The sequence below is a fragment of the Pelodiscus sinensis genome, chromosome 3 (assembly GCF_052426305.1).
Source record: "Pelodiscus sinensis isolate ZL-2025 chromosome 3, ASM5242630v1, whole genome shotgun sequence".
Taxonomy (NCBI): Eukaryota; Metazoa; Chordata; order Testudines; family Trionychidae; genus Pelodiscus; species Pelodiscus sinensis.
The window spans coordinates 150,327,787-150,352,598 of record NC_143054.1 but is presented as its reverse complement, the minus strand read 5'-3'; the positions used below and the strand labels follow the sequence as shown (position 1 = coordinate 150,352,598).

The 24,812-nt window shown below is 41.0% G+C and overlaps 1 protein-coding gene across 3 annotated transcripts in view; it reads right to left on the bottom strand.

Annotated features, from left to right (window-relative positions):
• Positions 1-905: 905 nt before the first annotated feature.
• RPS6KC1 (ribosomal protein S6 kinase C1) overlaps positions 906-24,812 on the bottom strand; it is a 181,110-nt gene continuing 157,203 nt past the window's right edge. For 2 of the 3 annotated variants that reach the window (XM_075925180.2, XM_075925178.2), the window contains exons 14-16: positions 18,441-18,523; positions 17,335-17,430; positions 907-11,415 (exon numbers count right to left, since the gene is read on the bottom strand). In XM_075925180.2, the coding sequence (XP_075781295.1) occupies positions 11,305-11,415; positions 17,335-17,430; positions 18,441-18,523 (290 nt within the window). In that variant the 3' untranslated portion in view covers positions 907-11,304. Of the gene's footprint in view, positions 11,416-17,334; positions 17,431-18,440; positions 18,524-24,812 lie in introns of all 3 variants that reach the window. The other variant, XM_014569768.3, reaches the window with a different exon arrangement.

Below are 24,812 nucleotides of genomic sequence, written 5' to 3'. Positions count from 1 at the left end.
TTTCCAAAATGTCTTAACTTTTCATTTCAGACAAATGATTCCTTTTAGAATTTCCCCTCACTATTTTTAAAAGAAAAAGATTTTAAAAATATTGAAATTAAAACAAAATGTTTTCTTTCAGGTCAGTTGAAATGTTTTGATAAACACAAAATGAGTTTGTCCTTTTTTGGACCTGTATCCATACAAAATATTCAGCTACTTCTTCCTTTATTTTTGCATGTAGCCTCAGGCGATTTGGGTGTTATTGGAGATAAATATCTAGCAATAAGATAAAATCACACACATATTTCTCTGATTTTGAAGCAGGCATATTTATTTCTTCCACAAAACTGTATGCTCACTCTCTTCCTTGGGCAAAGTTTTTGTTTTTCACACCCAACTGATTTGGATGTTATTTGTATGCCCCGACTGGCAGGGCTATGTTTGTCTGGCAGGGCTACCTTTGATGATCAAAGTTATATATAAATAAAACAAATCTTTACCTGCATTACTAACAGCACTTCAGAAAGGAGAAACCAATTCACTGCTCATTTCCTGTACTGCACTTACTTTGGGGGCTAAGACTAGACTCTCAGTTGTTCTTTTTGTTCTCATATCCTGCAATATCTTTAATTATGGTTATATGTTTATATGTAATGCCATGCCCGTAGTGTTGTGAATTTACAGGTGCACTATGCCAGTTTAACTAAATCAGTGCAAATGGGAATATAAACCTCAGTCTTAAAGAGAAGTGACTTCTTGCTTGAACGACGAAAAGTCCTGTTGGAACCTTATAGACTAACAGATTTGTCGGAGCATGAGCTTTCGCGGGCAAAGACCCACTTCTTCAGATGCATGTAGTGGAAATTCCAGAGGCAGGTATACCTGCCTCTGGAATTTCCACTACATGCATCTGAAGAAGTGGGTCTTTGCCCACGAAAGCTCATGCTCCGACAAATCTGTTAGTCTAGAAGGCGCCTCAGGACTTTCTGTTGCTTTTGCAGATTCAGACTAACATGGCTACCCCTCTGATACTTGCTTGAACGCTACTACTTTGACATCAAAATGGAAGACAGTATTGGCCTTCTGTCCACTACGGACCATTGTAAAGTATTTCTTACACTACTGTTGGTATTGTTTCAGTTCTACCAGATTAGGAACCTTAGTGTAGGATAGCTCGCTGGCTGACGACACAATCTGAAGCACAAGGTCAATTAGATGTGCTCCAAGTGGACATAAAGACAAGGCTGGCATCTCTAAAAACTGCTTTGAAATTTGATTTTAAAATTTGCAGCATTTAGTAGCTTTATTTACTCAGCCAAGCAATCATTGTGATTAATCACGGTTTTCTTTTGATTAAACAAGTGAAGTCACCTGGTAAAATCTGGGGCCCTGTGAAGATGTTACTGTTCACAAAAGTTGTGTAAAAAGCTTAAATGAGCACCTTTATTTTTCCCAGCTAACTTTCCTGGAATAAGCCTTTAGTTGTCACCAACCTCTCCCCATTCAAATGACAAAGGTGAGTTCAAAATTTCCAAAACAGAAACAAATCTTTAAATTTAGATACTATATTTCCAAAGATCATGCCAATAATGTGACAGGACAGTACCCTGGCACTAATATTGATGCTGTTGTGAAACAGTAGGGAGGTCAAAAGTCACCCCCTGGGCTAAGGGCAGGAGGCGATCTAGCAGCAGAGATTCCATATCCCATGCCAGAAAAGCCAAATCAAAACATACAGACACTCACATGCACGTGTGCACAATCTGTAAACTAAGGGGTGGAACTCCTAAAGGGACCATTGCTACCATGAGTAACTTATCACAGTCTGACAGCATTATGGCTGGCAAAACTCAAAGCTGCTCTAGATTTCAGATCAAAACGGCAAGATTTGTGAATTTCTTGATTTAAAAAACAAGCAACACATTGGCAAAAGAAAAATAGAAATGGATAATACATTACTGGACTTAAACAGATTTATATAAAGAAGGAAGCCTGAAAATAATGAACCAGAACTGCTCTATGCTTTTACTTTTTAAGATATAATTAAATATGCATTCATTATGCATCATATTATAATGCAGTGGCTTATTCTGAATCTTATCTTGTAACTTTAAACTTAACAGCACATGAATCACTAAAGAAGTCTGAGTTTAACTGTAATGTGCACTGACTGGGAATTTGTCAACACTGTCTCTGTATTAATGCATATCTTGAATGTAAACTGTATGGCTGCCTGAGCTGAGCAGCTGTTTGTGGAAAAAGATATTCTTCTCCTTGGAACACAGTAACACAGACCCAACATGGCTCTCAGAGGCCTCTTTTAGCTGACTTGCTTCCCTTCCCCCACGAGAGTCCTTTACCAATGAGCGTTGATCTAAAACACACACACACCAATCTGCACCATCCATCTTAATATTAAAAAGACTTAACCTTAGGCAAGGCTGTCTATGTGTTTGAGCATAAACCAAAATGAAGTTAAGGCAAGCTAGCCTTTCACATGCCAATGCTAAGAACAGTTCTTTTACCACAAATATCAACCAAATCATACACAAGAGACTTCCATTAGGACCAAAGGTTTCAAGCATATATACAAATCTATCAAGGGAAAACTAGATTTCCCACACTCAGATACTGTCTTCATTAGCAACGTCTAATATCAGAAGACAGGGAAGAGCTCTGTTTTTAAAATGTATTTTTTCGTATTCAGCCTTTAGTGGAAATGTCACCTTTCTCAAGCAAGCTGTTATCATGTGTTTCCCATGCCAAACACATGGCCTCTAAGGAGAGGATTTTATCTCTACATTTTTAGTGATTTGTATTTCTCTTTCAAGGAGCTCCATGCCTTAAGGTGCCTGAAACACTAACAGCACAAGAAGGTAAGGTTACACGAGACACAGCTAAACAGGACACAGAACCCGGACCAGAGTTAGCAAAGCTTCGACTACAATCACCATCTCCAATCATTCACAGTCCTTCGCGTGCTTAATTATATTTGGGTTCGTTGGTTAGGACAATAGTCTCAAAGACACAGCGCACCCATCAACAGACTAAGCCACATGACAGGCTCAGGAGCAGCCAGCACAACTGCCCGTGACGCCTGCCAATGAGCCAGATGCTGCCACATATTGGCATCTGGGACTTGGAATAGCAACCATGCTCTCTGTTTGGCTATGGATTCTGACCCTGACTACTGGAGGAAACAAAAGGAGGATAGACGGGAGGGAGAAGGGAAGCATCTCCTGATGATTTCACTTATAAAAAAGTAGACAAAACTCTATAATTTAGCTTCTTTATAAGTGACTGCATTTAAGTAGAAACACATTTCATGTTCTAGTCTATATGTTGTAGGAGTCCAGTTTGCAGTGATTAGGGGTAATTTATTTAAAAGGAAGAACACACAAGGAAACCAAAGCTTCTCTTTATGCTCCCACATTGCCATGAGACCGTACCACTAATTTCCCCTTATCAAAATACATGGCAAACACTAACTAACCACTACCCCATCCCTGTGAACTGGTCAAGTATCACTCTCCAGTGAGATGGGGAAATGCATCAAGGCCATGAAGCACATCAGTAGCAGAGCAAGGTCTGGGGTTCCCAAGATTTTCTGGGTCACACCATCGGTCACATCCACAATTATGAAGTCTCGTTGAGCACTCTGATTCAGTGTAAGAAATAAAGAACATTGTACTTCTCTTGTGCTGAGAAAAAGCTATATGGGTGTATTGATGGTAAAGTAACTATAGTGACTGGCTTCTGGGTCGCAGGGAACTGGCTCTACCTGGCAATTTAAAGGGTGAAACCCTAGCATCGACATCAGTGTGCTGGTTGTAACCTGAAGGTGGACAGTCACAACGCCCTTCTCCCCCAGAATAACAATGAAGCAACTCAGATAGTCAAAGGTGCTCAAGCTCTCTCATGCTGGTATTACAATGAGGAGGGCAAAGGCAGGGACCACACAATGAAGGACCCTCATCACTGGAATTTGCTCCCCCAGTTACTTTATCTGAGCTTGGATCTGTTGGGCCTTGCAGCATGTGTAGGGCTGACAGATTTGGTTGGACATATTCCTGGAGGTCTTATCACAACATAATCTGTAAATAAAGCCTAATCTTTCATTCCTGGAGACTCTTAGACAATCCTGCAGGGCTGGTTACAGAGCAGGGCTGCTCTAAATCATAACAAAGCATTGGCTCTTTTTGTGTCAATGTCTTCCTAGTGATCAAAAAAATGCTTAGCACTCTCAAACTCCACTTATTTACTCAGGCTACCAGAATAAACTATTTGCTAAACCTTTTATGAGTTAGCCATTTTCATTTTGGGAGACTACTCTTCATCATTTCCATTATTACCTTGAAAATATTCATAGACTATGTGGAGACAATGGCCTCATCTAGTGTTCCAGTTCTGTGGCTCAGGGCATCTACAAAGCAGGGCTTAACTCGAATAAGCTATGCAAATTGAGCTACGTTAATTGCATAGCTTATTTCAAAACAGCTTATTTCAAGTTTTGGTGCTGTCTACACAGCATTTATTTTGAAATAGAGCACTCCTCCTCCAACTTCCCTTACTACTCATAAAATGAGGTTTACAGGACTCGGGAGTAAAAAGTCCTTCAGCTTGACAGTATTTCAACATTACGTCGAAATAACTGCCAGCTGTCTAGACACGGACTATGTTATTTCGAAAGAACATTGCTGTTTAGATATAGCTTCAGGGTTTAGAGGTAATATTTAAAATTAAATAGACACATAGAAGGCAAGAAAATTTATTACTGGCACAGAAAGAACCGTGAAGAACATTTGAAGAACTGAGGGAACTGAGGGAGCGTGAATGACGAAAGGTTCCTCCAAGGTTCCTTCACAGTGCTCATTGCAGTGAGGATTTGATAACAGGGGTGTAGACTACGCATTGTGTGGCTTTTTTATGCAACTATTTTAGCCATTCACAAGCTGCATTTGCAAAGAATCATGGGTGATCTTGTCATTTTCTTGCAGGGGCTGCTTTAGTCAGACTCCAGTTGCATATAAAGAGCTGTACAGTAATGTGGTAAATTAAAGCATTCACCAGAAATACTGCATAATTCAATTGTGTTTTCGTTTTCAGTCACATTTGGGGGTGGGGGACTCAAATCAGGATTCATGCCAAACCAAGACTAGCCAAGACAATGATAACTTTGAATCAAACCAGACATAGCTTAGCATAGCTTCATTTGAGAAGGCCACTAACCAATGTAACATCTTCTCTTTTTCTGGTTGGCCTTCCCTTATCCAGTCCTATCATTTGCCATTTGGCTTGCCTGGTATCTTTACTCAGAAGGACTTTACCTAGATGAGCCAAAGAATCAAAGCTATTGCCCCAAACCTTCACATTGACGTGCTTCCACCAATATTCCTGCCCAGCACAATGCTGTAACAACCCTCCAGCAGGAAGGCTTTAATCTATCCTGACAGCACCCTTAGCCAAGAGGATGGAGGCAGAGCTGCCTTTGGAGAAGTAGCACCTTTAATCTGCCAATAGCTAGTAGGTGCTTCTGCGACAGTGCATTAAACCATCACCCATCCCTAGGAATTGTGAGCATTATCTCTGCTATGCTCTAGTTAGCCTCCTTTCGCCTAGCAGCAGGAACTCAGGAAATGTAGCTGACTCTAGATACAACACATAGTGGAACAACAGGCTTGCTTGCCCTGATCTGCTGTATGTTTTTTTTACATCAGATCTTCAGGTCACATTGATTTTCTCTTAGATACCTCTCATAGACTCAAGTGCCATGATGGGAATCCACCTCTGCACAATGTGAAAAGCTGTTAGCAGAAAGGCAGTCAGTGGATTGCCGCCCTTCAGGGACAGGGCTGCAGAAAACAAGAGTTCTGAACTGCTGATGTAAAATGCTGCTGCCAAATAGCAGCTACTCTGAACTCTTCAGCCCCTCCCACTCACCCCTCTGTAGCCACATCCAGATTAAGGCCAATTGTGAAGATCAAGACTACAATGGAGTTCAAAAAAGAACTAGAAAAGTTCATGGAGGATAGTCCATCAATGGGCAGGAATGATATCCATAGCCTCTGTTTGCCAGAAGCTGGGAATGGATAGCAGGGATGGATCATCTGTTCTTTTTATTCTCTCTGAAGCATCTGGCATTGGCCACTGTCAGAAGACAGAATAGTGGGCTACCTGGACTTTTGGCTTGCCCGGGGATGGCTGTTCTTATGTTCTGAAGGCAAACTTCTCATTCTCACATTCAAGGCTCTATACAGTTGCCTACATCTCATCACTTACCACCCCAATTGCCACAAATTCCAGACTTTGATGCCCACCTGGTCTTTTATATGGATCCTCACATCTTCTGCTCCCTATTGTCAGTCACATATTCTGTGCAACATCCCTCTCCTCAAAGCAGCTCCTCAAACAACCTCCAATAGATGGGTAGCACAATAAAACATTGACCTCCACAAAGTGTACAATGTTCTATAATCTTAATGATGTGCTCCTCCCTTCCCGTTGCCTATTTATTTCACTGATGCTCAATCTAGCATTGTAGATTCGGTTGTACTTAGAACATACTCAGCCAGGACAGGGAACTCCTCAAACCAGAGAATAGATATTTCCTTGATATGCTCTATGCACCACAAGAACGATAATAAAATTAAACCCAGACACCCCAAACCTGTAACAAGTGGCGCATTGAGAAAAGTTGAATATAAGAAGTCTAGGGCCCCATCTGGAAGTGATGCAAAACTGAAACAGAGAAGTATCATATAAAAGGATCAGAGCCTGAAATTACTGCAGAGGCAGAACACTGGTTACATCAGTTTCTGGTAACCATTTAGGAGCACCAGTGACAGTCTGGAGAAATGGTATCTAAGAAGGCCAGAAGGTTAGGTACAAAATGAGATTTTAAGGGTGGAGAAGCAGCAGAAAGTTTGGAAATACCTTGCAGCGCAAAGAAAACAAAATCCCTACTAATCTCTTCCTAATCCTTACAAGAAGTTGTAGGACTTCAATCTAAAAACATGAGTAACTCAGAAAAGATACGATATTAAAGGCTCATTTTCAGATGTACTTAGTCCCTGCAACTGCTATTGATGTCAACTGGAATTTTGAGTAAAGTAAGTAGAACGGAGCAAGTAAAAGGAAGCAGGTCTCCAGTATTACACATTTCGGCAACGTGGATTTTCAGATACATCAGTGGGGCTGAATAGAGCCCTGCCCCATAACAATTCAGTTAATGTACAAAGCACAGATGCAAATAAATTGACAAATGTTCATTCTCATTTTATAACTTAAATCACTCATCAGCCTTGCTAGAGAGGAAGTTGCTATTTTCCATCTTCCTGGTCAGTGTCCTTAAAAAAACAAATGGCAGCACATTAAAACAAAACAAAAAAAACCCCACACACCACAACACTGCTCACATGCCTGCCATGGCTTACTTCCCATTTCCCTATACCTGAGGTATGTCGAGTACATTATTTAGAAAGAACTGACATTCCCAGCCTTCTTTGTTTCATAGCCTTGCAGCATGGGGTTCGTTATGCAGCCTTTCAAAGGTTAAGAAGTGAACACATATGACTGAGGAGATGCAAAATACTGGCTCTGAAGTGCTATCTGCTTTGAGGGTGCAGGAAGGACTGTAGGGTAGTGCCAATGCAGCCAGAGCTCCACAAGAGGTCATTCTCACAGAAGAAAGAGGAGCTGTGCTACAGGAATGGAAGCTGATGTTTCTTACCATTTGGAGGGGAACAAGACAGTGTCCTCTTCCTTGATTTTCTTTGGATTAGATGCAAGTTTTTACAAAAGGGAGGAACGTAGTATAAGGAGAGATGGGTGACCAAACTCCCCTCATCACAATGCCCTCAATGGAGAAATTCAACACCCTGATACCAGTCCAAAACTTTTCCCTTAATAAGGAGCAAAAACTTTAACATGCTAGTTCTGAGAGGAGCAACTGGCCGGTGAAGAACATGTGGAAGTGTCTAAAGGTCACTGCTTTAGCTAAACCCTGAATTAGGCTAGAAGGGAACACTCAGGGTTCATTCTACTGTACTCAATACACAGCTCAACCATTCCTACAGCCAAAACTAAGCATCTGCAGTGCAGGGCCCCAGGAGGGGAAGATAGTAATGAGGAAAAACCCGCACAATGTCCAAACGCTGGTCTGATATGCTGAGGACTTAACAGACAAAAATACATATTTAGATACAAGGGCCATATTATGAGCTGGTGGAAATGGTCACAACTCCATTGAACTCGCAGGGCTGAATTTGAAATCCACTAACCACAGGCTGACTTTGGCCCCACAGGAGTGGTGGGCAACCACCAGCCCATGGGCCCATCAGGGTAATCTGATTGTGGGCCACGAGATATTTTGCTGATGCGGTCTTCCCACAGACATTGCCCTCTGCAGCTCCCTGCAGCCCCTTTGCTTGCAGCCACCGCTTCCCACGGTTCCCATTGGCCGGGAACAGAGAAATATGGGCACTGCCGCAGCCGATGTCAGCAAAATGTCTTGAAGCCCACAAGCTGATTATCCTGATGGGTCGCAGGTTGCCGCCACTGCCCCACAGCTTTAATTTGTGAAACCAATATATTTAACACCCATGTAGCATGACATCCAGCAATAGGAGCAATGGCAGAAACCACCTTTTCATGTGAAATTGTGTTTGCTGTAGGCCAGGGGTTCTCAGACTTCACTGCACTGCAGCCCCCTTCTGACAACCAAAATCTGACAACCACAGCTCCAGAAAAGGGGACTGAAGCCCAAGCCCCACCACCCTGGGCAGGTGGCCCCAAGCACCAGACCCACCAATGTGAGGCAGCAATGCATGATGGCTTCAGAGTTTGGCAGCAGAACACAGACTTTGGCTTCAGCCTCAAGCAAGTCTAATACCAGCTCTGGACTCCTTCTAATAATGGGGTTGCAAGGCACTTTGGGGTCCCTATTTACATTTGAGAACCACTGCTTTAGGTGATACAAGTAGTTTATTTAGTAGCAAGGTTAGTAAAAACATGGGCTATCAATGACCTATTTAGGGCAAGTTGCATTCCCACATGACAACTTCCTACTACTGTCTAGATGATTTTTCCCCCCATAAAAGAGATGTTATGGACAGCATTCAAATAAAAAGTTGAAAATATAGTTGGATTTCATTAACTATATTGCATGCTTTCCAATCAAAATAAATGGTTATTTGGTCTTTTCCAGGAGAGCGTTTTTCTTGATTTTTGGATTTCAGACCACCTCTACATATTGTTTTGTACTGCCCTTGCCTGCACTTAGACACAAACTGGACAGTTGGAACAAGACTGTCTTTAAAGGTGCCAAGACAACAAGAAAAGTGTTTCTAAAAAGTTACTGGCAATCTACCACAATGGGATAGGCCAACAAACCATATCTCTCTGATAGTGTTACCATATAGAGAACCCCAGGGACTGAGTCAGGTGGCTGAGGGAAGGGAGGATTCACTTGAGCAAAGAGATCTCCTTCCAAAGTCACAGTGAGGGCACTGCTGGAAGGAAGCTCTGGAACAGCCTGGGCTGAGCATTAGAGATTTCCTACCAGTTCGGCACAGGAAGTTGTTCCTGTGGCTCACCTGAGGGAGTTCCTGTTATGAAGCCACAGGGTGGTAGGTTGAAACGCAGTTTCTAAGAGTGAAGTCATCTTGGACAGCACTCCATAGGCCATGCTACCAGTGACCTGGGTACAACATGCCCTGTTGTTGCAGCCCCTCTGCTGGAATTATGATCATGAGAAGAAAAAAAGAGGGGAGTGAAATAATTTAAAAAGGAAAAAAAAAGTTTCCAGATTTCCTTTGTTTAAGTGAAGTATTTTCCTTTTCTACTTTAATACACAGATCTCGTGTCTAACAGATTGAGGCTGTGCAGATGCACTTTTGGGAGTGCCCATAAAATGTGCTGTTAAAACACAAATAGGAGCAAAACTTTTTTTTAAATACTGTACTTGTTGCAGAAGCCTCTCTTTACCAAAGGAATTTGCCCTTTGTTCTCCGGATAAAGTAGAGGAATAGCAAAATGGATATTTAAAAAAATGCAAATAAGTTATCTGTAAAAGAATTTGTCTATACTGTATTTATGTACAAGTCAGGAAAATGGATCAGCATGGTTGGAGAACTGCATTAAGAAAAAAGATGATTGACAAATTATTTTCATTTCTTACCTCTGTTCTCCCGACTCCCTCCCTCAGATTCCACTACTCACCCAGTTGAACCAATTGCCTCCATCCCAATTCCCACCCTGAGTTGGCTTAGTTGCTATCATTTACTTGGGACTGAAAAGTTCCCTGCTACTTCTGCACCTAACACCTGGAAACAGATCATAAGAATGGGCCAAGCCACTCATATTGTAACAATCATTAAGAAATAAGATGCAGAGGATTAATTAGGAAGAAGAGTATGGACAATTAAATCTTAAAGAGGGAGACGTTAAGAGGAGAACATGACAAGGAAGAGTTCATTAAGTGAAATTGTGGTAATTTCAATTAAGAGAGAAGAGTCTCATTTTTATATCCATACATTTATTGAGCATCATGTTTGCTTGGTCCTTATTAAGTTATGAAAGCAATATTTACCTGGCTGAGGAAAAATGACTTCCCTTTTTGCAGTGACTTAAACACAAAATTCATCCAATGTTATGGAGAGTTCCACACAGACATTGCTGAGAAAGCACAACGCTGACAGCATTGGTTTTTTCACGTGCTCTTTTCGCTACTTGAAATGATATGCAGCCATCTTCAAGACACATTCCACGGTAGGAGGTAACAGCTTTCTTATTTTTTTCCCATGGATATATATTTTTGTTTCCGAGACCAAGTTTTGCATAAAGCACTTACTATTTTCTTTTGCATATGCCATTAATAAATTATTTAATCCTTTCCCTATGGTTGCAGCTAGCACAGGAAAATAGTCTATTAACACTGTGAAAGGCCCTACTTTCTGCTGTCATGGACTAGAGAGTTATGCATTTCTGTCATCTGATGAAGCAGCTGGAGTGTGGTTCTGTTTCTACTTAATTCATAAACTGGCAGTACTAGACATGCTTACCCAACAGTTTCAACACAGAGCACACTTTTGGTGAGAAGGTTCACATACAGCAGCCACTTGCAATAAAAATAAACTAGCACCCTATAAAGTCAGTGATTTGTGTTAAAAATATTTGCTTTTTGCATGATTACTCCTGTCTTCTTTGTTCATGTTGTCCAAGGGATTCGATATGCCTTATACAATGACAATTCAGAGGTGCTTCTGTGACACACAAATTTGTCCATCCGAAGACATAAGCATATTCATAAGCTCAAAGATCGTTTCATCTCAAAAGATTGGCCCAATCTACAAGGGCAAAAAATGGATGAGATTTGATGTCTTCAACACCTGCAACTCCAGCACCAAGACGTTCCATGGGGTTAAACTGCAAAAGCTTAAAAACACATCATATAATTCAATTAGTAAAAGTGAGAACTGCTGCTTAGAAGAGTCACGGCAAGAGTGAGGTACAGCCTATCACACTAAACACAGATGAGGTTCAGCAAATTGAAGATGCAATGCTCTGGAACAGTACACACTGGGACTCCTTGTCCTCAGCGGCTAAGAAAATGGCGACAAAGACAGCACTATGGAACTCTGCAGGATGCATTTGGCCTACGGTCACCCCTTAGTCACCTGAGCATTAACATCATGCCACAGATGATGGCAACACACTGGTTTCAGTAAGTTCCCTCGTTTTGTGTCTATTACCCTAGCACACTCTACTGTTATAAACAGAAGCTTCAGGGAGTAACGGAGTTAGTCTGTTACAGAAAAAAAAATGGTCTGGTAGCACGTTATAGATGGTTTAATAGGTGATGAGCTTTCGTGGGCCGGTCCCACTTTCTCAGATCATATTCTGGAAGAGAATTGGCATGACCATATATACCAAAGGAATACAATGAAAAAAGTGAACACATTATTAACTGACAAATCAGATTTAGTATCCTATAAAAGAAACAGAAGAATATCAAGGATTACATCTCTAACCTTAAAAATCTCATCTCAAGACAAACATCCACACCGGTTAATACCTTACAAGACTTTTATTCCACCAGACAAGAAATCTACTATATACACTTCTACTCCCTACAAAAAAGAAAAGACAATAAACTTTCTAAACTACTGCACACCACAAGATACTATAACAGCAACTACCTCAGCTCACGAGATAGTATTGTCAACCTCTCTAGCTACAAACTCAACCCAGCAGAAGAGTCTGTCTTATCCTGAGGGCTTTCTTTCTGCCCTATCTTCCCCACAAACTGGATTCAATTTTGTGGTGACCCTGAAGCTTTCTTTCACCGCCTCCGTCTACAAGAATATTTCCAAATTACCAATGAACATCAATCTGACCAACCAGATCCCCCCCATCAACACCAAAAGAAAAATAATTCTATGTGGACTCCCCCGACAGTCATAATTACAATCTGGATTTCTATATACAATGCTTCCGCAACAATGCACAGACTGACATTATGCACAAACAACAAGTGACATACAATCTCAGCCGCGCTGAATGTTATGCTATCCAGAGTCTCAAAAACAACCCGGACATTATAATCAAGCCAGCTGACAATGGGGGTGCTGTGGTCATTATGAATAAGTCAGACTATGACTAGGAGACAACAAGACAACTCTCCAACACCACATTTTACAGATCTCTCTCCTCTGATTCCCACTTCAGAATACCAAAAGAAACTACACTATCTCCTTAAGGAACTCCCTGCCTCTACTCGGGACCAAATTCACACAGAAACACCTTCTGAACTCCAAACCAGGATTGTTCTATTTGCTTCCCAAAATCCATAAAGCTGAACACCCTGGACGTCCCATCATTTCAGGTACTGGCACACTCACTACCAGATTATCCAGCTATGTAGACTCTCTCCTCAAACCCTATGTAATCAACACTCCCATCTATCTTCAAGATACCACTGACTTCCTGAGAAAACTACAAAACATCGATAACCTCCCTGATAACACCATCCTTGCCACCATGGATGCAGAAACTCTCTACACCAATATTCCACATCAAGTTGGATTACAAGAGATTAGAAACACTATCCCAGAGGATACCACAGCCAATCTGGTAGCAGACCCACAATTATTTCCAATTTGGGGACAACTTATACCTCCAGATCAGCGGCACAGCTATGGGTACCCGCATGACCCCACAGTACACTAACATCTTTATGGCTGACTTAGAACAACGTTTCCTCAGATCCTGTCCCCTTTTACCCCTCCTTTACTTACGCTACATCAATGTCATCTTTATGATCTGGACCCATGACCAAGAAACACTGGACATATTCCACAGAGACTTTAACAACTTACACCCCACCATTAATCTCAGCCTGGACCATTCAACATGAGAGATCCATTTCCTGGACACCACAGTACAAATCACTAATGGAAAATTAAATACCATTCTCTACAGAAAACTCTCTACTGACTGCTACACTTTCCTGCATGCCTCTAGCTTCCATCCAGGGCAACATACGATCCATTGACTATATTCAAGCTCTTAGGTACAACCGCATCTGCTCTAATTCCACTGACAGAGACTAGAAACTTCAAGATCTCTACCAAGCATTTGTAAATCTTAATTACCCACCGGGGGAAATAAAAAAAAAATTGAAAGAGCCAGACGAATACCCAGAAACCATCTACTTCAAGACAGGCCCAAGAAAACCAACAATAGAACTCCACTTGTCATCACCTATAGCCCCCAATTTAACCCCTCCAATACATTATCAATAACCTGCAACCTATACTGGAACAGGATACTACACTCCGAGAGGCTTTGGGGGACAGACCCATAGTCTCCCATAGACAACCACCTAACCTCAGGATGATTCTTACCAACAACCACAGGACATACCACATTAATACCAACCCTGGAACTTTCCCTTGCAACAAACCCTGTTGCCAACTTTGTCCACATATTTCTCTGGTAATACCATTACTGGACCTAATCATGTCAGTTATATGATCAAGAACACATATTCCTGTTCATCCAGAAATATAATTTATGCCATCACGTGCCAACAGTGTCCTTCCGCTATGTATATTGGACAGAATTCTCAGACACTTAGCCAAAGAATTAATGCCCACAAATCAGACATCTTCACAAAGAAAAACCAGTGGCTTTTCATTTCAACCTACCTGGACATAATCTTAACAATTTTACTAAATGCATTTTGCTTCAAAGAGACTTTAACACCAGATTACAGAGGGAAACTTCAGAACTTTCATTCATGCTTAAATCTGACACTTTACGAATGGGCCTTAACAAAGATGCTAATTACCTTACCCATTATAAAGATAGCTTCCCCATTTATCACCCCTGAGTAGACATTCATTGACTCAAATAGCTATTCTCTCCCTCTCTCTCCCTCACCCCAACTTCTGTACTAAAGCTGATTTGTCAGTTTAATATTGTGTTCACTTTTTTCATTGTATTCCTTTGGTATATATGGTCATGCCAATTCTCTTCCAGAATACAATCTGAGAAAGTGGGTCTGGCCCAGGAAAGCTCATCACCTATTAAACCATCTTGTTAGTCTTTAAAGTGCTACATAGTTTTTCTTTTTGTTTTAGCAAGACCAGACTAACACAGCTACCTCTCTACTACTAATCAACATGTTTTGTTAGTCTATAAAGTGCTACCAGACCATTTGTTGTTATAAAACAGGTTTTTTCCCCTGAAACAGTATTTCCACAAAATGACTCTAACAAATAAGGGAGCCTAAAGTTATGTTCTTAAATCCAAATTTAAAATTGAGCTCTTGCAAAAAATTGGTGCGATAACTTATTGGAAAACTGCTAAAACTAAACAGCTTTGCTTGAGTAACAATCTCCAAACAAGACAGGCAATGTTATCCCTACTGAGTTTAATGTAGAATAGAAACTTTAAAGGGAATGTTAAGTCAGTACTTTAAATAGTCTGATAAAGAGCCATGAAAATAGTCTGTAGGCTTGGTGATTGTTTTTACATTAAAAATATGCCGTTCAAGGGCATAAATTTCATTTTTGCTTTTCCTCAGAATGCTTCAGAATATAAATTAATAACAGTTTCTTCTCAAAGTTGGCATGAAGGGATACTGTGATTTCCAACCTCAATGCATTCAAATGCCTACTCCTGAGAATCAAAATGAGCATAAATCCATAAGCATACTAATTTGTACGTTATGCTGTTTCTGCCATAAACTAACTTCATTCCCAAAATGTAACTCAGAGAGCAAACTGCATTCCTGTGAGAGGTTACACATGTGAGCAGGTAAGCAGATGCAGTCACTTTCACTCTGCCTTCCCCTGAAATGTAAGAAGTGACAGCAGATGGGAAAGTAAGCACAACACCATTTATGTTCTGAAGTTCTGCATTCCAGGACTAAAACTTTATTCTTAGGAAACAAATGCATTGTCAAGTATACTAGATAGCCTTTTCTTTAAAAAAAATGCATATTGTCCCAGTGAAACACAGAAATATCTAAAGAAAAATCCTGAGGACAAAATACCAGTTAAATATAAAATAAGAACCTTAGTTTACTTGTTTACCAAATAAAAAATAGGAAAAAAATCTGTTTTCTCCTAAGTGAAGGACATGATGTGTTGGCTACATTAAGAAGTGAAGTCATCAGCAAAGTCACCAGCATTGCAAGCTGTGTGCTAGGAGACAAAATTTGGTATGGTTTTCCATGTAGTTGCACATTTATCCCTGCAAACTATTTTGTGATGTCCTGACCTGCATAACCTGTTTGGGGGTGGAAGAGGAAAGCCACAATGACAAATTGCTAACCATGCCAAGAGACCCTTCCTTTTCCTGACAAGGCTTCCTCAGCAATGAATGGTAGTTTCCTTGGACAGTCACACAACAGAGGTTTGATTTACTAGCCTATGGAGCTTAACCTCCATTCTATAAGTCACCAGACTGCACATAAGAACTTAACCTGAGGCACAACTCAACAGATATGATTTTGTTATCAATTTGTCGTTAACTGAGGAATACACTATATATCAATGTGTCACTTAAAAACTGTAAGTGGGGAGAAGCTCTGAAGCTTGGTATATTCACAGGTGGATCAGACAAACCACTAGTAAATTTAAAACAGAGACTAATCCTTATCCTGTCAGAAGTGGACTAAAGCACCCAATAAGTCTCCAGCTCTAAAAGCATACGTGAGATATTTCTTTCACTGTGCAATGTTCCATTTCCCTCACACTTTTGTAACATGGCACATGTGGAGGCTGGATTAGGAATTGGTGCCATATTATAATATGAGTGACAGACCATAAATCAGTGGTTTGGGGAAAAGACACAAAAGTTAGTCTCCTGTTGGTTCCTTTAAACAATCAGTCTTTAAATCTCCTTATTTTTCAACTGTGTTTAAATCAAGACTGAGTTCCTAGGTGATGTCATCAGTTGTGTAGCCTCTAACCCAGATGCTCTTCATCCAAATCACAAAACCATCATGTTTCATTTACCATGCTCAGCCATTCCTAGGTAGGGATCCTAGGTTACATCTGAAATTAATGAATGCATAAGGAGGAGAAAGGAGAATTCATTACAATTCTACGCTGATCGTGCAAAAAATTATTTCAGCATCTTGTGTCATCAATCATGAACACCTAACATGGAGAGCTAGAGAACACCAAGTCTTGTATTAAAATGTTTTAACACTGAGGGGAAGGACAAAACACATTGGTTTAGAAAGCTGTGTATTTTCTTTCAAGTCAGCACCCCTTGTCCTCTAATGGGCAACATATTAAAATGATCTTTTGGTTGCAAAAGCCAGATTGTTCACACTTCAAATTACTCTTCTCCTCCATCCTTAAGGGATGCCTTGAAGTTCTCTTTCTTCATGGAGAGTAGTAACACATTTTCAAGTACAAAAATGTCATAGGTATGGTTAACATAACAGTAAATTACAGAATATTTAGAGTCTGTATGGTGGTTTTGGATTGAATTAAAATGTTCATGGAAACACTTTGGATGGATTTAGGACAAAACTCCTAAAATGGTTGTATACCACCAGAGGATTTTCAAAGCACTCAGCACTGGCTTAACTTTTCTCTCTTTGAAGTCAATGTTAAACTCTTAGTCCTCTACTTAGAAGTCTGGCATCAGAAGTCAGAATTTCCAGATGTAACAATATAGTCATGCAAAATTCATAAGCAATGACAGGAGGGCTGCCTATATCCCCGCAGTGAGCTTTCTATAGTTAGGTTATTTCACTGCTCCAGCACAGTTAGAAACGTCTGTACATATATGTATGCTTACATATGTAAAATACTTTCCCAGTTAAATTACCTGCTGAATGAGTGATCTGGCCTCCTTGGATACGTGATCTGGCATGTTCAAAGAAGTGTGAGTGTTTATTCCTGCTGGATGACACTCAGCCAGAGTCTGAAACAGTCAGTTAGGAACATTTCTTAACCAACATAATGCAAAGATAGAATAGGGGCACACTGAAGCAAATACTGGATTAACAGCAATCCTCAGACTAATAAAAAAGCAAAGCTCAGAGGAGTATATAAAAGGTATTTGATAGTTTCACTGGAGCTATGTTTTTATACCATTTATATTTTAAACTTCTTCCTTTCCCTGCCCCCTTCATCTTTCTCTCGCTTCTGATCAACTGGATTCTTGAACTTTGTTCAAAATGAAACTATGACTGTCCATGTCCCCCAACAAATTTGATTTGGTCAGACAGTTATTTTAAAATACGGAGTAGTTTTCCCAATAAGCAGTAATGTCTTTTTTTTTTAACCATCTACTTCGTTAACTACATATCATCACTCAGGCACATTAACCACCTCATACATCATATTTTAAAATTATTGATCATAGTATATACTGTAGAACATACGCAGGAGAAATGTCCAGCAGAGCCATATGAGACCAGGCAATAAGAGCGGAGAAGGAGAAATTAATTTTACTGACAGGGTGGTCAATCTATATCGAAATTGATTAAATATTGACATTTCACTGCAGACCCAGCTCAGACCTGAATTAACATCAGTATCAAATATGTAAGTATATACTGTTCCCTGGACTGATGGCCGATTTCTTCAGCACTAACATTTGCATTAATGTACAGATCCTGGACATGTACATTGAAAAATGTAAGGCAGAAATAGGAGATAAAAAATTAGCATGGCTTTTTTATTATTATTTACCATTCTGTGATTGAAGTTAATACAATTTTCCCACTTTTTTGTGCTGAAGTTTGAACATGTTTGAACCCCTGAGAAACCTGCACTGTTCCTCTGATTTTATGCAAATCAAGAAAATCTAGGTAGCTAGGTCTGAAGACACAGCTAAAAGGGAGACAGTAAAAAGCACACCAAGGCTCAATTGTTACTAAGGATGGTGCCTCCATGTTGATTTTATTAAATACCTGCACCAAAACCTACCTTTCCAGTGAGCAGTTCAAAGAGAATGGCACCTAGACTCCACCAATCACAAGCTTCTGTCTCTTCTAGAATAGCTCCAACCTCTGAACACAAAACATTTAGATAAAGATTGATAAAGTCAGTTTCACCTCCAAAATTAGTATTTATTTACAGGGTACTACTTAATGCTGCCCGAGCACACACTAAGCACTACAGAGCGTCCTTTAGCCGCCTATGGCAGACTGCATTTTTCAAAACAGCTGCCCAATATACTCAATGTATTATTTCCTCGCTCCTTGTACAGACAAGGGATTCCTCTTCGCTGGACTGCAACATTTCCTTTGACAACAAAATCTGATTAGCAAAATTAGGGCTGATTAAAGGGACCAGATCAAACATTCTTAAGTCTAAAATAGATTTCTTCATAAAAGAGGGACAGTCTATCAGGGGTGGATTTAGGGGCAGGTGACCCAAGCAACCACGTTAGGTCCTAGGTTAAGGGAGGCCACTGATTTTTTCTTTATTTGTTCATATGTGACATGAATAAATGCTGATGTACAGAACATGCAGATTTATCACTTTACATGAGAGGGATAAAGAATATGTGGAAATCCTGCATTAAAATGATGAAATGGGCTACAAATGCAATAAAAAATAAGGTATTCAAAAATTTCACAAATGGAGGGGTGGGCACCAAAGACTGTCCTTGCCTGGGGGCCACTTCGGCCTTAGAGGGTGAAAGGATCATTCAGTTATCTCATGACCAGTCCTGGCAACCTCAGAGTCCCAAGGAGGATGCCACTTTAAAAGGAAGACACTAGTCCACTGGAGACCATAAACTCTATGGAATGACAGAAATGTAGGGCTGGAAGGGCCAGACAACTAAGTTATCGCAGGATTTCACAGAGACTAGTCAACAGTCAACAGAATTTAGTAACTAAAAGTGGCTACCAACTGGACTAGTTTCAAATCAGCTACCTACCTACTTGTTAAAAGCTCACATCCCGAATACCCAGCCACCATCCAAACTATTTCGTTATTTTCTATGCTGAGGAGACAGCAGACACCACAGAGCAATATGGCCTGTAGACACCCACTTCATGCGCAATTCCATGGCCATGGCCATAGCAAAAAGGCGGCACTAACTGAAAACCAAGCTAACCCCTCTCTCGCACCAAGAGGAGCTGTCTGCTTTAAAACAAGGGGAATCGTAGATTGTAGTGAAGAGGAAATCTTAATTTTGATGGTCAAAATTGCAATAGCGGCACTAAAATTGCTTTAGTGTCAAAATCCTCAGCAAATTCCAAAAGTCAGAGCTCTTAGTATATGGTCACGGGGCAGTTGCAATGAAACACATTGTGCTTGTTTAGAAAGAACTTTTGTGGATCCTTTTATGTAGATTAAAATGAAGATGGCAGGAGTGGAACCTACAGATGCACCAGATTCTTGTAGCAGAGGAGGGCAAAAGAGCAATTACAATTCTCCACTGGACCAAAGCAAGATGTGGAGTGACAAGTGCTGCTACAAGGCAAGTGAAATGCTCAGCCCTTGCAGGACTGTCCCCTAATACAGCTGTTGCCTCCTTTTTACGCTCTCCAGTACCAGATACATGGGGCCGTATTATTTTAACACACTATCTACACTAGAAAGTTCACTAGTATAGTTAAAGCAATGCAACCTATGGTGGTAACAGATGCTCATTTGCAGAATCAAACCTATAGTGCCTTCTACCAGACTCCCAAACCTATTTACACAAGAGGTTGTTACATATTAATTCTCTCATTTTGCAGAAGGTCAAGCGGAAGTGGCAATTGGTTAAGTGGCAAAGTGGGGACAAGAATCCAGTTCTCCTGAGTCCTAGGCCTGACGACTAACCATTAGAAAACTGTCAAATTATAAAAGGAACCGGTCTCTGAACCACAACATTCAGAACCTAGCACCTCCTGTCACCAAACACCCATAAAATGATACAATTAGGGTAAACAGAGACAGACACAAAAAACAAGGCTTAACTTGCACTGAGGGGTCTGGCAAGATTGTTCATGTGGTTTATAGTTAGAACCCTAAAAAATCTGCGAGTATACACATCCATGGATATAAATGTGGGTATTTGCAGCTCATTTTTGCTGATACGAATACAAATTTTGTATCTAGAACCCTGCAGATTAGTGGATATCCACTTAATATCCGTGGGTAGCTTCATCTGCAGATGTGGATGCAGGTATCCGTGGCTCATTTTTTCAGATAAAGATGTGGATGCGGATACAAAATTTTATATCTGCACAGGGCCCTATTGAATCTAAATGATTAGTCACCAAAATCCAAAATAAAATGTTAAGTATAAAAGCCATCTAGGTACAACATCCATATATATATAGTAATCAAAATTGAAATTAGCATTACTTTTCTCCCGTTCCCCACCACCACCTGTACCTCACGGTGTACTGCTTTGCACTTGTACCCCCCACTTTTTCAGTTTCTAAATCAAAGTAAGATGTTTTCCTTAACAAGAAATTGCTGCATTTAAACATATGCTGTTAACACTCCATTATTTTGAGCAGGTCACATACACTGATAGCAATAAGTTCAGAATGTCATATCAATATTTTTGCATTTTTATTTTGACTACACTTGATGGGAAAATTTAGAAATAGGTTATGAAGTGCTTTCAAGTCATGCACAGAAGCCATCTAATGCAGTACCACACAGTGCATGTGCTTTTCAAAGCTTTAATATTGCAATAAATGTGAACCACACTATCTGCCCTCACTACAGAAAACATTTTCATCTCTATCCATCAGCAAAGTAATTTAGACAATAAATGGTAGTGACCCATAAGCCTAAGTGAATAACTTGGATATATTTGTGTCAGTCCTTTATCAACAGTTAAATCAAGGACCCTATCCACATTATGATATGAACACACACACACACACACAAGTATTTCCTAGGATTAACACAACACAAGATCACAAGATCCTTTCAACTGAAAAAGATGATAAGGTGAATACATCAGTAGGTCATCAAACCTTAATGTAACTTGACTAAACAGAAAGCACTACTTTCTTTCCCCATAAATCATGTCTATGGGACAGAAAGAATCAGTTAATGCAGCGCAATAGTGCTAAATTCCTGCACAGAAATACTTTACCTGTAATACCTATTGATAACTGAAGACAAGCTCTGTGAAATGTTATCCACTTTCACTCCAAGACAGATGGTGCAGATAAACAGCTTCTGTGCTATTCTTCCTATATAGCAGCTGGTCTTGACTGAAAAGCCTTCTTTCCTTCCTACCCCTTCCGCTCCCTCTACGCCCCCCAATATTCATCTAAACATGTATTTTATATGTAGTGATACCTTCTTTCCTGATATGCAGCTGATAAACTATTTTACAAACATGCAAGCCAGTTCTCGTGTAGAAAGGGGAAGCCCAAACTAATCTATTTTGGAAGGAAATCCTTCACACAATTATTAATTTGTAACCAAGATGCACATTGACTGTTGTCCTTTATAAAATGCATACAATAACGGTACGATGCATTACATTGACATACCACTTTTTATGCTAAGATCTCAAAAAAACTGATGTAAAAAGGCGCATAGAAAATTTTTATCGCCCAAATCACCTCATCTGAGGCTGACCATAAGATCTCTTCAGCAGTACACAGTGCTAGTTTTTGGGATGAAAGATACCAGGTCCAGGAGAAGTTAATTCCCAAATCAGACATTTCAATTAGTTGAGGCACAAGTCCTGAAGTTAATACAAATGAAAATAAATTGAGCTGAAAGTAAGTGGAGGCATTGCTTCATCCAGGGCTACTCAACATGCGACTCGCAGAGCAGGGTTTACGTGGGGCTCAATACACAGGTGGGAGCCAAAACAAAAAAGTAGTCAACATTGATGGTCAAGTAGCCTTCTGTTGATGTGTGTTTTAGTAGTTAAATTCCTGGACTGTCATTGCTCATTAAAAGTGCTGCCATATGAGTGCAAATTGGGTAAATAGTGCAGTTTATTAATATCAGCAGAACTGACTTAAATAGGGCCTGTGTGTTGTGTAGTCTTGCCTTAATCTTTGTATTCATGCCCTTTTGAAAGAAAGCATTTGCATATATTTGCATGTATATGTAACCACACTTAATTTGCGGCTTTTAGCATGTACTGTGAGCATCATTGTGGCTCCCAGGGTGTCCAAAGTTAAGTAGCCGTGACTTAATCTAATATCTAGTTTTGCACTGAGAGGTGTCTTCTAAGCTTAAAAAAGGTAACATTTGACTTTTGATTGATTGATAGTAATTATTTCAAGTTTTCATTTATATGGCATGTCTAGTGGAAATAAGGTAACATCTAACATAGTTCATCCATTGGCCAGAACCTAAAAATGTAGAACCCCAAACTCCTGTCTGAATAACCACCATGTGTCACTGTGGTATCCAGCCAAAACTACTAAAGAGAACTGATGAGGGGACAGAAAAGGACAAACACAACCCCCAATAGAGATGGAGTTTACCATTCTCTGCTGCCATGTAGACTATACAGTTCTGCATGTGTAGCCAGCAGAGTTGAGAAATTCTATTTGCCTTACATATGTAAATATAAAGAAGCGTTTGCTAAGAACCAGATAAAAGAAGCCAAAGACAATTTACCCCACACATCTTCAGTCAAGCAAGAGCCAATAAAATACAGTAAGAAATTACCATATCACATGAAAGTGATTTAGTCGTAATGCTCTCCTAAAGTCTTCGCAATTCATAAAATGTAGACATTGGTAGTTATGTATCAAAAGTATATCATGGTCTTTAAACAACAAAGTAGTGAGGCCAGTCAAATGAAAATCTGCCAAGATTAATGTGGGTAAAAAATAGGAAACTGCATATTTAGGTATTTAAAAGTCTACAGGTATCTGTGTTCCTCTTTTGAAGGAATTTCCTCATGTTGCTTAAGAAAAAGATGAACTGTAATAGAATGGAGTATATTTTTTCTTCCTAATAGCAACCCATAATGGATTTAAAACTTCCTCTAGAAGTAAGGTGACACAGGAGACCAAGGCTTTTTCCTCACTGTTATCAGAAGGCAAACCTCGCACCAAACATGATCTTTAACCCTTCAGTTACCTCTACTTACATTACAAAGCCATCTTCTTCATTAATTTCAAGTCTTATGCCCAATCCAATATACATCTCCTTTTGAAATTAGTTTCTTCTTGAAATTCTAACTGGGTGTTGTTCCAGGCAAATTGAAGGAAATGTAAAGCATATGACTGATTTTTACAAGCCTGTGGAGGGGCGTGGCGCCAGGGCGACCCCCTCCGGGCCAAGCCGGGCCGCTGTCCCGCCCCTCCGTCGTCCCTCACCCGAGGTCTCCGTCTTAGGTGCTCCCTACACCCTGGTGTCCTGCCCCGAGTCCGGCAGGGTCGGTCCACAATTGGGGTTGACTTACTGGCGTCTGCGCCGGCGGGGGAGGGTAGGGGAGCTCGGGCCCGCCCTCACTCCGAGCCCCAACCCAGGGCCCTAAGGTCTGGGGGATGCTACCCCCAGTCCTGGTCGGTGGGGGAGAGGGTCCCCTTAACACACCAACCTCCCGGGTTCCAGTACCCTGCCATGGGTTGCTTCCTACCTCCCTCGTCGCATCGCCATGGCGGCTGGGTCTCTCGAGCCTCCGTAGCCGGGGCCCGAGATGCCTCCTCCTAGCCGCCCTCCGTCCGGCGGCTCTCTTCCCTCTGCTCCGGCGGCGGCGCTCCCTTTGAGCGTCCCGCCCCGATGACGTCTCCGGCCGTGGGGCGGGGCCGCTGCCTACACCGGGGGGTGTCATCCTGCCGGGCGCTTGTGCCGTCAGGCACGGCGGGGCCGAGCTGGAGTCCCATCTTCCCGGCCCGGCCGGGGCCGCAGTGGAGCAGCCGGACTCCGCTCGTGTGTGCTCGCGCTTGGCCCTGCCCACAGCAGAACAAGCCGCACAAGGCAGGAGCCGGCGCGGCGCCGCCGCTTCTCCCCAGCACGCCGGGGACGGCGCTCGGTCCGTGCGGGGCTCGGGCGCTGCCCCGTCACAAAGCCCATCGCATTCTAAATGTCTTGTTGCTTAAGTTCCTGTGTCCTAAGAGAGTCCAGTGCAAGAACATACATTGCCTGAAGAGAAAAATTGTAAAATATGCCCTAAGAACAAGCCACATGAGTTACTTCTGGAAAATGTTTAATGATCTCGGCAAGCCCACGCCTTTCAACAATTCTCTGCCCTGTGTGCACGGGATTTTGAGATTTTGGAGTTGGATTGTTTTCTTTTTGGCATTTTGAAGAACAGTATTTTACTTCTCACTTCACAATAAATCAATATTTCCTCTGAAGCTCTAGATCCTACTTCTTAATTCAGTTGGTCTAAAGTATATGCAAATTATTCTT